The 13,432-nt window shown below is 41.1% G+C and overlaps 1 protein-coding gene across 1 annotated transcript in view; it reads left to right on the top strand.

Moving 5' to 3' along the window:
• LOC102482992 (ubiquitin-40S ribosomal protein S27a-like) overlaps positions 1 to 7,889 on the top strand; it is a 28,014-nt gene extending 20,125 nt beyond the window's left edge. Inside the window, 3 exon segments of the mRNA XM_014585450.1 lie at positions 7,430 to 7,778; positions 7,781 to 7,798; positions 7,801 to 7,889. Coding sequence (XP_014440936.1) covers positions 7,430 to 7,778; positions 7,781 to 7,798; positions 7,801 to 7,889 — 456 coding nt within the window.
• The last annotated feature ends 5,543 nt before the right edge of the window (positions 7,890 to 13,432 follow it).

Below are 13,432 nucleotides of genomic sequence, written 5' to 3'. Positions count from 1 at the left end.
AGAAATGAGAAACTGAGCCTCAAAACTTTGTTTTGCTCAAAGTAAAGCTGGAATTTAAACTGAGATTTACCCCATTGCTAAACCAGAGCTTGTAACACTAGAGGGAAACAATATAAATTGTGGTCTTGAAGAGCATTCTGGAAAATAACAGGACCTGGGCTCAGACAAACTAAGTTAGAATCCTGCTTCTGTTAGTATCACTCTCTTATTTAAAATCATTCAACAGCTTAATCTACTTAGTTTTCACAATAGCCCTACAAGGGACAAATAAAAGATGATGGGTGGTGATAATGGCAAAGATGACAATGGTGCTAATGAAGAGGACAAGGAAAATGGTGATGGTGGTGATGACAATACTAATGTCTCTTTTACAGATTAGGAAAAAATGTTAAAAAACCTACTCAAGATCACTGGGCTAAACTAAAACCCAAGCCTATCTGTGATTTTAGCCACTCTACTTAAATCATAGGGCATCTTTTCTCCAAGTACTATCTTTTGCATCTCAGCTTTGTATAACAAATTAGCACAAACTTTCCTGTCTAAAACATACATTTGGAACCAGATGTAAGCACAATGGTAAAACTCAATACTGTGGGGTAGACTTACATGGAAAGGTTTCAGGTTCGTATCTTGAGATTCACATAAGTATGCTGGGCACATAAATGTCCATGATCCAGGGTTTACTGAGGCTAGGGATGAATCATGGCATTGAAACCCTGTTGAGGCTCTGTCTATCCCTCTCTCTCTCTCTCTCTCTCTCTCTGCTTCTCTCTCTCAAAATAAGTATATAAATAAAATTGAAAACAAACATTCAGTTAAAAAAAAACCACATTTATTCTCATAGTTTCCATGCATCGTGAATCTAAGTACAACCTAGTTGGGTCTCTGACCACCATCTCACAAGGTTTAATCTTACTGCTAACTTTGTCATTCATTTCTCAAAATAAGTATATAAATAAAATTGAAAACAAACATTCAGTTAAAAAAAAACCACATTTATTCTCATAGTTTCCATGCATCGTGAATCTAAGTACAACCTAGTTGGGTCTCTGACCACCATCTCACAAGGTTTAATCTTACTGCTAACTTTGTCATTCATTTCTGGAGTTCATGATCCTTTTCTAACCTCACAGAGTTGGCAGAATTTAATTTCCTATGGTTATAGGACTGAGGTTCCTGCTTTCCTGATGACAGTTAGCCAGAGACCTCCCTCACCTTGTGTCAGCCAGAGACCTCCCTCACTTTCTAGAAGCCCTCACAATTCCTCACCTTGTGGCCCACTCACAGTCCCTCTGCCCACGTGGAAGTTTTCTTCATGAAAGCCAGGAAAGAAATGTCTTTGACTTCTAGTCATTTTTAAAGAGCTCACCTGACTAGGTCAGGCCCACCTGAGACACTCTTACTTTTGGTTAACTTAAACTGATAAGAGCCTTAGTTATGTATGCAAAATTCCTGTACTTTTGCTACATAATATAACATAATGACAGAAGTGATCCCAGCACCTCTGCCATATTCGCTACATGCAAGTTCAAGGTCCTGCCCATACTCAAGAGGAAGAAAATACGCAAAGCCATTACTCTTTAGAGGTCATCTTAGAGTTATGTCCACCATATCAGCTTTAACATCACTTTCTTTAGGAGTCCTTTGATGATTCCTACGACTGAATTACTCCCCAACTCCCATGGATTCTCTTTCACCTACTCATCATCAAATTTGTCCCATGGTATGACGGTGTTGGTCCCACGGTATGCTAAATGATAAGTTCTTCCAGCCAAAAATTAAATCCCTTTCAAGTGTTTTTATTACTTATTTCTTCCATGAAAGAGAGAGACAGAAACAGTGAAAGAGGTATCCCCAAAAGGGTCTTTATGTTGAATCCTCCCCCGCCTTCCCCATTCAAGATCATGGGCTCACACACATGGCCAACATGCACAAGGAACCCTCAAGATACAAACCCAGAAACTACCCATATTGATTTAGCACTGCAGAACTTTGTGTTACTTCTGTACCACTGTGGTTGGCCTGAGATTTTACCTGATTTTTAACAGTGTCCCCAATGTTCTTCTCAAGGCCTAACACATTTTAGCAAGTGATATAAGGGAGCAATCATTATTCAAATAACATTTTTTTGGAGAGGTTTTGCTATAGGGCGCATGCACTCACCAGACAAACAGAGAGACAGAAAGCAAGAAATCACCCACAGGGGGGATGACCACAAAGCAATCCCTTCTCCTCCGTTCTCCTCTCAGGATCTTGGACACGCACGCACATGCATGCGCCCGGCATGAGTTTTAAGTCACCGGGTCCGGCACTCGAACCACGGTTGACTACATAGGAGTCCAGTGACAGAGCCATTACACTAATTGCTGGTCCCTCAAATAGCATTTTTAAAGAAATATTAGTTCTTGTTGGGGCCAGCAGATGGTGCAGCAGTTATGTCACTGGACTCCCACATGGTCAACTGTGGCTCAGGTCCTAGGCCTGGTGGCTTCACACTCATGCTGGGCGTGTGTGCATGTGTGCCCAAGATCCCTGGAGCTGAGTGTAGGAAACGGTATTGTAGTGTGGCCATCTACCTGGGAGGTGATTTCTCACTTTCCCTCTTACTGCCTCTGTTTCTGTCTCTCTCTGGCAAGCACATGCCCTAAGGCAAAAACCTCTAAAAATAAATAAATAAATAAAGGGGGTATAAGTATCATGTAATCTTGAATTTCTACCCACTTACCACCTTCTGCTAATATTTTCACAGGCACCTAACTCAAGAGTCTACATCACACTAACAGATGCTATTCCTCATATTACAACTATTAGTAGATCCCTGACTTAATTATTTTCTCCCTATTTTCTAACAGATAGTCTCACATTTGCAATGTGAATTACATCTTCTAGTTCCACAATGCATTATTAGGAAAGCAGAACTTCATGTTAACTTCTTCAGCATAATACAAATGGATAAAATTTTTACTTACCTAATTACAGACTGAAAAAAAGACCTAAAAACCAGAGTTAAAATGAAAAAGGGTAAACCATGAAAAGATTATACTAACACAATGTTTTAAAATAGTGGAGGTCAGCAGATGGTATAGTGGTTATGTCACTGAACTTCCACATACCCCACCACAGTTCAAGTCCTAGACCTGGGGCCTTGAAAATCCTGCCAGGTAGTATGCATGCGTGCCTAAGATCACAAGAGCAGATTGAAGGAGAAGGGATTGCAGTGTGGCCCTCCGCCTCCAGGGGGTGATTTCTCCCTTTCCCTCTCACTGTCTCTGTCTCTGGTGAACACTGGTGCCCTATGGGGGAAATAAAAAAAACAAACCTCTAAGTAAATAAATATCTAAAGTAAGAAAGTCTATGAAGAAAACAAAATAGAATAGTTTGTAACAAAATATAGGACAAAGTTGAAGTAATAAAAAATAGATTCATAGGAGGAAAATACAAGTCCCAACCTATAATTCCACAATGGAATAGACAAGCAGTTCGACCCTACAGTGAAAACTGTAAACTGACATTTATTATTCACTGAAAAATTCACAATGTTCTGTCTCTGCATTCATAGGCAATCTAAATTCTGTAATATTACCCTTGAAAATTTTATCTGAAATTTATCTGAGTTTTTTCACAAGTGGAGGCACAGGATCACTTGGGTCTTTTGCAAGTTACAGCTAAAATTCTCTAGTCTGAACTATTTTATTCTAACCTTTATGAGTGTAAAGAGCCATAGTGTGCACAATATTTTAAGAGTCCTTTGCTCTGTTTCTGGGTGAGTTGATCACTGGGATAATCACAAAATTGTGCCATCTTTATAATTATTAAAGACTGAAAAAGACATGCTTGGAATTTGGAAGACACTCTATTGCCCGCAACAATCTCTTTAAAACATGCTAAGGAGACTCTGTAACCAGTTTATTGCTCCATTTAATAAAGGTCTCTTTCTCTAACATGACTTTAGAGTTCTCTATTAGAGAGGACCTAGCTTCCAAAGAGGAAGCTTGTAAATCATACATGACAATAAGTATAAATCCAAATGCTCTAGGCTGCTTGGAGTGGGGAGAATAGCAACGAATGAAGAAGTAATGTTTAGCCCTTGAAAAAGTCAGACAAGGGCCAGAATGTGATGGAGCAGTAAAATGTGATGATCTGCAAGGCAGATCCACATGGGAGGGTCCCAGGTTTGTGTCTAGAGACCCCATTGAGTGTGCCAGGCCTGCCTGCCCATAATCCAAGGCTGACTGAGGCTGCGGGTGGGTGGTAGCCCAGAACCCAGTTGAGGCTGCGTTCTCTTGCTCTCTTTCTCTCTCTCCCTTACTCATGGAAGTAGTGAATAAAATTCAAAAATTAAAATAAAATAAGGTAGATGATAAATAAATGAATATAAGAAACTAGGTCCTAAGCAATAGACTTTATTTCTTATTTTGTGACCTGTGTTTGAAGAAAGATCCAGAGTATGCTCTGTCCCTAGCCAATTGTTTTCTGTCGCAAGGAGACCAAGTAAAACAAGGATGCACAAAGGCCAGCAAAGCTTTTGTGGGCTGAAGAGCAATTGGCGGTATAATGATATCTCAAATCTATATTTGTCAAGCTCTTACAGTAAACTCAGCTTTCTACTGTCTATTAATAGTTGGCCCTTCTGAAAAATCTGTAGTTCAAAGATAGCCAATGCCCATAATGAGGACCTGAAGGCCGCAAGAGCTTCCTGCCCCATCAAGAGAGGTCACGTACCCTTTGTGCCCTGAGCGCGGTCATTCCAGACAGACTTGTGCTATTCTGCAACATGTCTTGAGAGGAAGCCCCATGCTTTTCTTAGACCTATTCTAGTCTCCTTTCTGTGCTAACATGGCACTATATCCAGAGTAAGGGGCTCCATAAATACTGCTGAATTAATGAATGGAACTCAATGATGCAGGAATGTTTCCCCCTTAAGCTTGTCTTATCTCCCCTGGCTACAGTGGAAAGCACTTTTTACTGAGGCCTACTGGTTATTCTCCTTTGAGGGTTCATGATTTTCCCCTTTCCACATAGCCTGTACTATTAAGTTTCTGTACTCTGTTCAAAGACTTCTGATAATGTATTCTACACTGTAACTCCCTTATTCTCTCATTGCCTATGGCAGTGTCTGGCATGGCATATACGAGGAGCTTTGTAAGGCCCCTACCAGAAATGTCTTTCCTGGTTTGTCATCACAAGATCCTTCATGGAACCTCCTACTTACACAAACATACTTATCTGAATTGTTTTAGTCCTTGTTTTTTGAGACATGCTTAGATTTTTCCCCATTGTTCCAGTTTTCCTAAATGTCCTATATGTCTGAGTGAATTAATGGACATTTTTTTTTACTCTCAAAAGTCCTAATTCAAAGCTCCCTTCCTCCAGAAAGTCTTCTTGGATTACCTTGGCTATCTATGGTCTCTCCTACACCAAACTTCCATATTGGTGAGGAAGAATCCCCCATTCCATCATTTTTCCTCACAAAGAAGCCTTAAAATTAAATGTGAAAAATAAAAATTTTAGTTTAGGAATTCTAGTGTTTTCAAGATGGAAATAACTTTAGATTTAATCATAGAAATTTGAAATGTTTGGAATAAGGCTACTTAATCTCTAACAAAAGAAGGAGAATTAAAAAGTAACTGTTTTCACTTTGGGCCAGCAGGTAACATGGTGGTTAAGATGCTGGACTCCCACATGTCTGACCATGGTTTGCGTCCTGGACCCAGTGGCTTGAAAATCATGCTGTGTATATGTGTGTGTGTGTGTGTGTGTGTGTGTGTGTGTGTGTTTGTGTGTGTACATGCCCAATATCCCAAGAAGAGAATGAAGGAAAATGGTTTGCATCCCTTAGTGGCCATCCCACTAGAAGGGGTGATTTCTCACTTCCCTCTCTCTATCTTTCTCTGGTGAGCACACACACCCACTGGTAAAAACAAAAACAGACAATCAAAAAGTTAATATATTAACTTTATCCAAGGTTTGATTTTTATTCTTTTTTTTTTTTTTTTGAGAGAGAGGTTCTCGCTATAGGGCGCGTGCACTCACCAGACAGACAGAGAGATACATAGAGACAGAAAGCAAGAAATCCCCCCCCGGGGGGCTGGTCATGCCACAATCCCTTCTCTTCCATTCTCCTCTCGGGATCTTGGGCACGCACGCACACGCACCCGGCATAAGTTCTAAGCCACCGGGTCCGGGACACGAACCGCGGTTGACTATGTGGGAGTCCAGCGACATAGCCATTACGCTAACTGCTGGTTCCCGATTTTTATTCTTATTATTATATAATGACTAAAAATCTATTTCATTCAGTGAAAAGAGTGAAGCGGGCCAGCTCCACAGCCTGGTGGTTGGTCTCACATGTCTGACTGCACAGTTCCAATCCCGGCTCCCACAGCTCAAGAAACACACCAGAAGCGTGTCCATGTGTGCCCAAAATCCTGACAAGGTGGAGAAATGGAGAAGCTTACAGAGTGGCCATGCCTTATTGGGGATACTATCTCTCTGTCCTTCTCTGTCTCTCTCTTTGTACTTCTGGTAAAAATTTAAAAAGATTAAAAAGAAAGAAAGAAAGAAAGCGAGGAAGGAAGGGAGCAAGGAAGGAAGGAAAACACATTGACAGTTGTAAACATGTTGAGACAATCTGTTAATGGGCTGAGTTATCATTTTTCAAATAGCTTTCCCGATGCCAAATAGACTAAGGGCTAAACTTTGGATTTCTGAACACATAGCACAGTACTCCATGCTTTTAAAGTTACCCAATCGATTCGATTAGTGAATGTTTCTTACAAGGTTTGTAAACGGCATGTGCAACAAGGGTTGTTTTTTCCCCCAAGATAACCCAGTTAGGCTTGACAGCTTGTTTACAATAGTACCCTGAAGACACATTCGATGGTGCTCAACTATATAAATATACATTTGAGATACACAGTCTGGCTCATAACATTTGTTAAACATCTGAAACGTGAAGTCAATCTGGTTAGAGTGTGTTCTTTGTATCTTTTTAAGTAGTATGAAGGAGTCTCTGTACCTTAAAAGTACATCTATAAAATCCTGCTTCAATTGGCATGTACCACTGTGTGAGTCAGAAAATCATTCAGAAGCCCCCCAAAAAGGGAAAGTGATGGAGAATCAAAGAGACATTATGAAAACACATGACAAGAGGAGACGGAATGCCAATTATACTAAACGGGAGAGGCCCAAGGAAATGGTCCCTTGCAGGGCCTAAATTTCTACTACTAAGAATTCATCCAGGGATCGGGACTAGCAGATGGCATAATGGTTACGTTGCGGGATTCCCATGTGGTAGACCACAGTTCGAACTCTGGACCCAATGCCTTATAAGTCACACGGGGCACATGCACATGTGGTTTCCAAAATCTCAAGAGGAGAATGGAAGCTTCCTTTCTGATCCGCCATCTGTGGTGGGACCACCATCAAGATACAGATTTTCATAAAAACCCTTATAGGGAAGACCATCACCCTTGAGGATGAACCTTCGGATACAATAGAAATTATAGAAGCCAAAATCCAGGATAAGGAAGGAATTCCTCCTGATCAGCAAAGACTGATTTTTGGTGGCAAGCAGTTGCAAGATGGGTGTACTTTGTCTGACTACAACATCCAGAAGGAGTCCATGCCTCATCTCATGTTGAGACTTTCTGGTGGTGCTAAAAAAAGGAAGAAGTCTTATACCACTCCCAAGAAGAATAAGCATAAGAGAAAGAAGGTTAATCTGGCTGTCTTGAAATACTATAAAATGGATGAAAAGGGCAAAATGAGTCACCTTCGTCAGAGTGCCCTTTAGATGAAGTGTTGGAGTTTTTATGGCCAGCCATTTTGACAGACATTATTGTGGCAAATGTCTGACTTACTGCTTCAACAAACCAGAAGACAAGTAATTGTTTATGAGTTAATAAAAGAAATGAACTAGCCTTTAAAAAAAAAAAAAAAGAGGAGAATGGAAGACAGGGGATTGTGATGTGGCCATCCCCCCCAAGGGATGATTTCTCTCTGTCTCTCTGTCTCTCCTGTGAGTACATGCACCCCATAGCAAAAATCTCTAAAAAAATTAAAAAATAAGGGACCAACAGTTGACGTAATGGCTATGTCGCTGGACTCCCATGGAGTCAATGGTGCTTCGAATCCTGGACCCGGTGGTTTAAAACTCATGCCAGGTGTGTGTGCATGCCTACCCAGGATCCTGAGAGGAGAATGGAGGAGAAGGGATTGTGGCATGGCCATCCCCCCGAGGGGTGATTTCTCGCTTTCTGTCTCTCTGTCTCTGTCTGTCTGGCAAGCGCAAACGCCCTATGGCAAAAACCTCTCCAATAAATAAATAAATAAATAAATAAATAAATAAATAAAATAAAATAAAATAAAAATTCATCCAAGGGCTAGGCAGTAGCAAAGCTGCAATGCAAAATTCTGGGATGCTGACCCACATGGAAATTTTCCAAAGACCTCCCTGAATACTGGGCAAGTGAGTGCCCATGATCTGGGGCTGCCTAAGCTAGGAGTGGATAAAGATTCTTGCTGGGGGAACCAGCAGTTAGCATAATGGCTATGTCGCTGGACTCCCACGTAGTTGACCGCGGTTCATGTCCGGGACCCGGTGGCTTAAAACTCACGCCGGCACGTGTGCGTGCATGCCCAAGATCCCGAGAGGAGAACGGAGGAGAAGGGATTGCGGCGTGGCCATCCCCCCTGCGGGGTGATTTCTCGCTTTCTGTCTCTCTGTCTCTCTCTGTCTGTCTGGCGAGTGCATGTGACCTATAGTAAAAAACCTCTCCAAAAAAAAAAGATTCTTGCTGGGACTTTATCTCTTTTGCTGGGACTCTTGTCTCTTTTGTTCTGTCTCTCGCTCTCATATTAAAGAAAGAAATAAACTTCTTAAAAGATAGTTTGTCCCTTCTGATCAAAACATCCCATAGGAATTCTCTGTTCAAATGTAAACATTACCTGCATTGTCAATACAGATTAGGCATCAGTACCGTAGATTCACAACTAAGTTCAGAAATGCCCCGGAACGCCAAGAATGAATGTGACTGAAGACTTGTAACAACATGACAAAGAAGGTTTATGACTCTTTTTTCCCAATTCCTTAAGAATTTTCACTCTCTTCAAATGTCCTTGAAATTACCCTAGGAGTTCCCAAAGAAGACTTCCACCTGCATTCCAAGAGCTCCTGCTAGTAGCCAAGGTGCAGCTACCATTTTGGTCATTTTGAAGCTGCAGATAATCAGAGGTGCAACTGCACTATGAAGTCCGCAGGAGCTCTATGATGAAGGCGGGTCTCAAGTCCTTCCACACTTCCCCCCCACGCCTTCGCTGCTGTGCTGCTGACGTCCTATGCTGAAGATGCTGTGGTTGCTGTTGCCAGATGTCTTTCCTAGGGAGCCAGTATCCTGCTCAGCTTAAGCTCTAGTCAACAAATGCTTTGTATGTCACAAACCTTACTCTATCATGTATTATGTTTTACGAGTTTGCACACAACTCGTATGTCCGAGAACTCTGGCTTCATTCAGGGTGAGGCATGAGGATAAGCTTAGTGAGAGCCAAGTGGGAGCCCCTGCGTCCCCTCCCTCTAACACTGGCTCTTTTCATCCGGGAAGCACCTTGGTTTCTATTTTTTTTTTTTCTTTGGAGAGGTTTCCACTACAGGGCGTGTGCGCTCTCCAGAAAGATAGAGAGAGACAGAGAGATGGAGAGACAGAAAGCGAGAAATCACCACCCAGGGAGGATGGCCACGCCCCAATCCCTTCTCCTCCATTCTCCTCTCAAGATCTTGGGCACGCACGCACACGTGCCCGGCGTGAGTTTAAGCCACTAGGTCTGGGACTCGAACCGTGGTCAGCTACATGGGAGTTCAGCGACATAGCCATTATGCTAACTGCTGGTCCTGCACCTTGGTTTTTCATGTAAAGACAAAAATAGAGACTTTTGAGTAAACGTAGGTATTAAGAGCATATGTGAAATTGTATTCCCTCCCCCCCAAAATCACCAAAACTACAGACATTTGAATTGTTCAAATTGCATAAGCAACATATTCTTTCGGTTTCTATTGTTGCTATTGTGAAGTCTGAACCTCTTTCATTCTTTCTTTCTAAGTTTATATGTTCATTTATTCTATAAGAGACAGACACTTAGAGAGAGAGAGAGAGAGACAAAGAGACAGGCAACCCCAATAGATGCCCAGTCTCAGCTGGCCATAATCTTGTGCACACACACACACCCAGCATGCTCAGGTCGGTCCCAACCTTTCCCATGTGGGTGTAATTGCATCACCTCTGTGCCACCATCTGGCCCCAGCTACCTTTATTCTTGATCCTTTGTGTGTGATCAATTGGTTGTGAGTGTTTGTTTTTCCTCTCTGAAAGAAAAATTCTGAATGAAATTGTTTTCTATACTGTAAGATTGAATAGAATCAAACCATCAATCACATGTGAGATAGAAAAAAAAGCATTTTTAAACATAGAATGTCAGATTGGCCCTATATTCTAATGGTTAAGGTAGCCAGATCCCACATGACTGACTGCAGTTTGAATGCCACGCCCAGCAGCTTGAAAAGCATGCTAGGTGAGAGGTGTGCTTGCCCAGAATTCAGACAGGATGGAGAAATGGAGGAGACAGGAGGATTGCAGTATGACAAAGCCCTCCTGGGAGGTGCTTTCACCTTTCCTCCCTCTTTTCTTCCTTTTACTGTCTCTTCTCTACCTGGCAAATGCACATGCCCTCTACGAAAAAGAAAAAAAAAAAAGTAAATAAAAACATTAGCCAATATGTGGCATGGTCATTAAGGCACTGGACTCCCACATGACTAACTGAGGTTTGAGTCCCAGATTGGTAGCCTCAACATCATGCCAAGCATGTGTGCATGTGTGACCAAGATCCAAGGAAGAAAATAGAGGAAAAAGGGATTGCAGCATGGCCATCCCTCCTACCCACCACCACCCAGAGGATATTCACTTTCCCTCTCACTGTCTCTCTCTTTCTCTCTCCAGCAAGTGCATGCACCCTATGGAAAAAAATTTAAATTAAAAAGTATTTTAAAAGCATGGAATATCTCAAAAATTTATCTTTCTCACAATCTTTATCAGAAAATGATTAGAACATGTACTATTAATACTTCAGAGCAAGACATTTATATAAGAAAGGTAAGAGTGAGAACCAAGAACAGGAGATCTAATTCAGAAAGTTATAGAGTATTCACAGGCTTAAGGGTTGTTTGGAAGAGTCTACAGCAGCCTGTTCAGGATGATATTGGTTGGAAATTCTAGGAGAGATTTACTTTTTAAAAATGGACTTGTTGGAACCAGCAGTTAGCGTAATGGCTATGTCGCTGGACTCCCACGTAGTCGACCACAGTTTGAGTCCCAGACTCGGTGGCTTAAAACTCACGCCGGGCATGTGTGCGTGTGTGCCCAAGATCCCAGGAGGAGAATGGAAGAGAATGAATTGTGGCATGGCCATCCCCCCTGGGGGGTGATTTCTCGCTTTCTGTCTCTCTGTCTCTCTGTCTGTCTGGCGAGCACACGCACCCTATAGCAAAAACCTCTCAAAAAAAAAAAAATGTACTTGTTGACTAGCTGAGGTGAATGAAAGTATTAAGAAATTGAGACAACTGGGAGTGAATTTGTGAGAAACACATAGAAAACTAAAGAAATAAACATAATTCTAGTTGCCATAAATACTTTTTCAAAGAACTATTTATTCAATTTTATATGCTATTATTATTTTTTAATTTAATCAGAGACTGAGAGAGAAAGGAAAAAGTGAGAAAGCAAACTGCCAGGTCTGGGACTCAGACTGCAGTCGACCATGTGGAAACCTAGTGCCTTAACCACAATTTCACCTGCCAGTCCCAACATTTTTGAAAAATGTGTAAGAAAGGAAAGGTAATCAACATTCACCCCAAGGCTTAGCCCTAAACTGTACACAGAATCAGAATGAACACAGAATCTGTCCATGTTGAATATTTATCTAATACAAATTTTAAATATCTATACTGAGAGAATGAGGCATAATAAGTGGAAATTTGTGTATTTTGGAGATTAAAGAGGAAATGCTGTAGAGTGTTAATCTTCCTTGTGGGATATCAAAAGGAAATGTCTGAAACTGAAAAATCAAGAAGCAAATATATCCATGTTATTTAGAAATATGGAGGGAAATACTAACAGAATCATCTAGAAGTGTTAAAAGTGGTTTCCTTGGAAGAAAGGGAAGTTGAGATGGTAAGGGGAAAAGGCTTATGAAAGCTGATAGTTAACAAAGTTTGTAAATCTGGATAACTCTTTCAAGTGTATGCGTACACAAGTTTAATAAAAGTAAAAGTTTAATTTGTTTGCTATGTATTTATTTATCCAGGGTTTTATTGGTCAGACAATGTCATGCTTGTCTCAATAGTATTGGTTTACTAGCTTTTCTTTTTCTTTCCTTTATTATTATCATTATTATTTTTACATTCAATCACTATGTATCTTTATAGCATACCAAGTGAATTTTCCCATCATGAATACACAGCATATCTATCCAAAGATAGACTACATATTATAGTCAACAGATTTCTTTCCATTTTATATCCATTAAATGTTTCGCTTCTTTCTTCTTCCCCTTGGTTCCCTCCCTCTCACCCTTCTCCCCAAATTTCAAGGTTTTAAGAGAGCCAGCCATCAGAACATTCAACACTACAAACATACCTATATCATACAGTGTACCCAGAACTGACACAAAACTAAAACCAAGGTGGTGTCATTAAGGAGGCTCCAACAGATTATTGTGGTCCATTTGCTTCTGACAGCAGCCCTCTAATAATAGATATTTGAATCCCTTCTTTTTTTTTTTTTTTTTTTTTGTTGTTGTTGTTGTCGAGGTTTTTGCTACAGGGCACATGTGCTCGCCAGAAAGACAGAGAGAGACAGAGAGACAGAAAGCAAGAAATCACCCTCCAGGGGGGATGGCCATGCCGCAATCCCTTCTCTTCCATTCTCCTCTCGGGATCTTGGGCACACACTCACATGCTCCCGGCGTGAGTTTAAGCCACCAGGTCCAGGACTCGAGCCACAGTCAACTACATGGGAGTCCAGCGACATAACCATTATGCTAACTGCTGGTCCCTGCATCCCTTCTTCATAGAGGAAAGAAAAACAAGGGTTGGTGAGATTAAATGATGTGCTTGCAGTTATAATGCATTCATTCATTCACTTGTGCAGCAGATATTTATGGATAATCTCTAGCCAGACTAGAAGTCAGCCACAGACTTTTCAGATTCTACAGTCTAGGTTCTTTCCCCTCTATTCTGTCTCCCATGAAAAGAGATTTCTGGAACTCTAGAGATCCCACAGACACATTTTTAAAAGAATATGATTCTAAAAAGAAAGGGAGCCTTTAAAAATATATAATTTTGACTATGCAAGTGAGACTAATTTAAATGAGACGGAAATGA

Source organism: Tupaia chinensis, unplaced genomic scaffold (assembly GCF_000334495.1).
Source record: "Tupaia chinensis unplaced genomic scaffold, TupChi_1.0 Scaffold000013_1, whole genome shotgun sequence".
Classification (NCBI taxonomy): Eukaryota; Metazoa; Chordata; class Mammalia; order Scandentia; family Tupaiidae; genus Tupaia; species Tupaia belangeri.
This window is presented reverse-complemented; position numbering and strand designations above follow the sequence as displayed.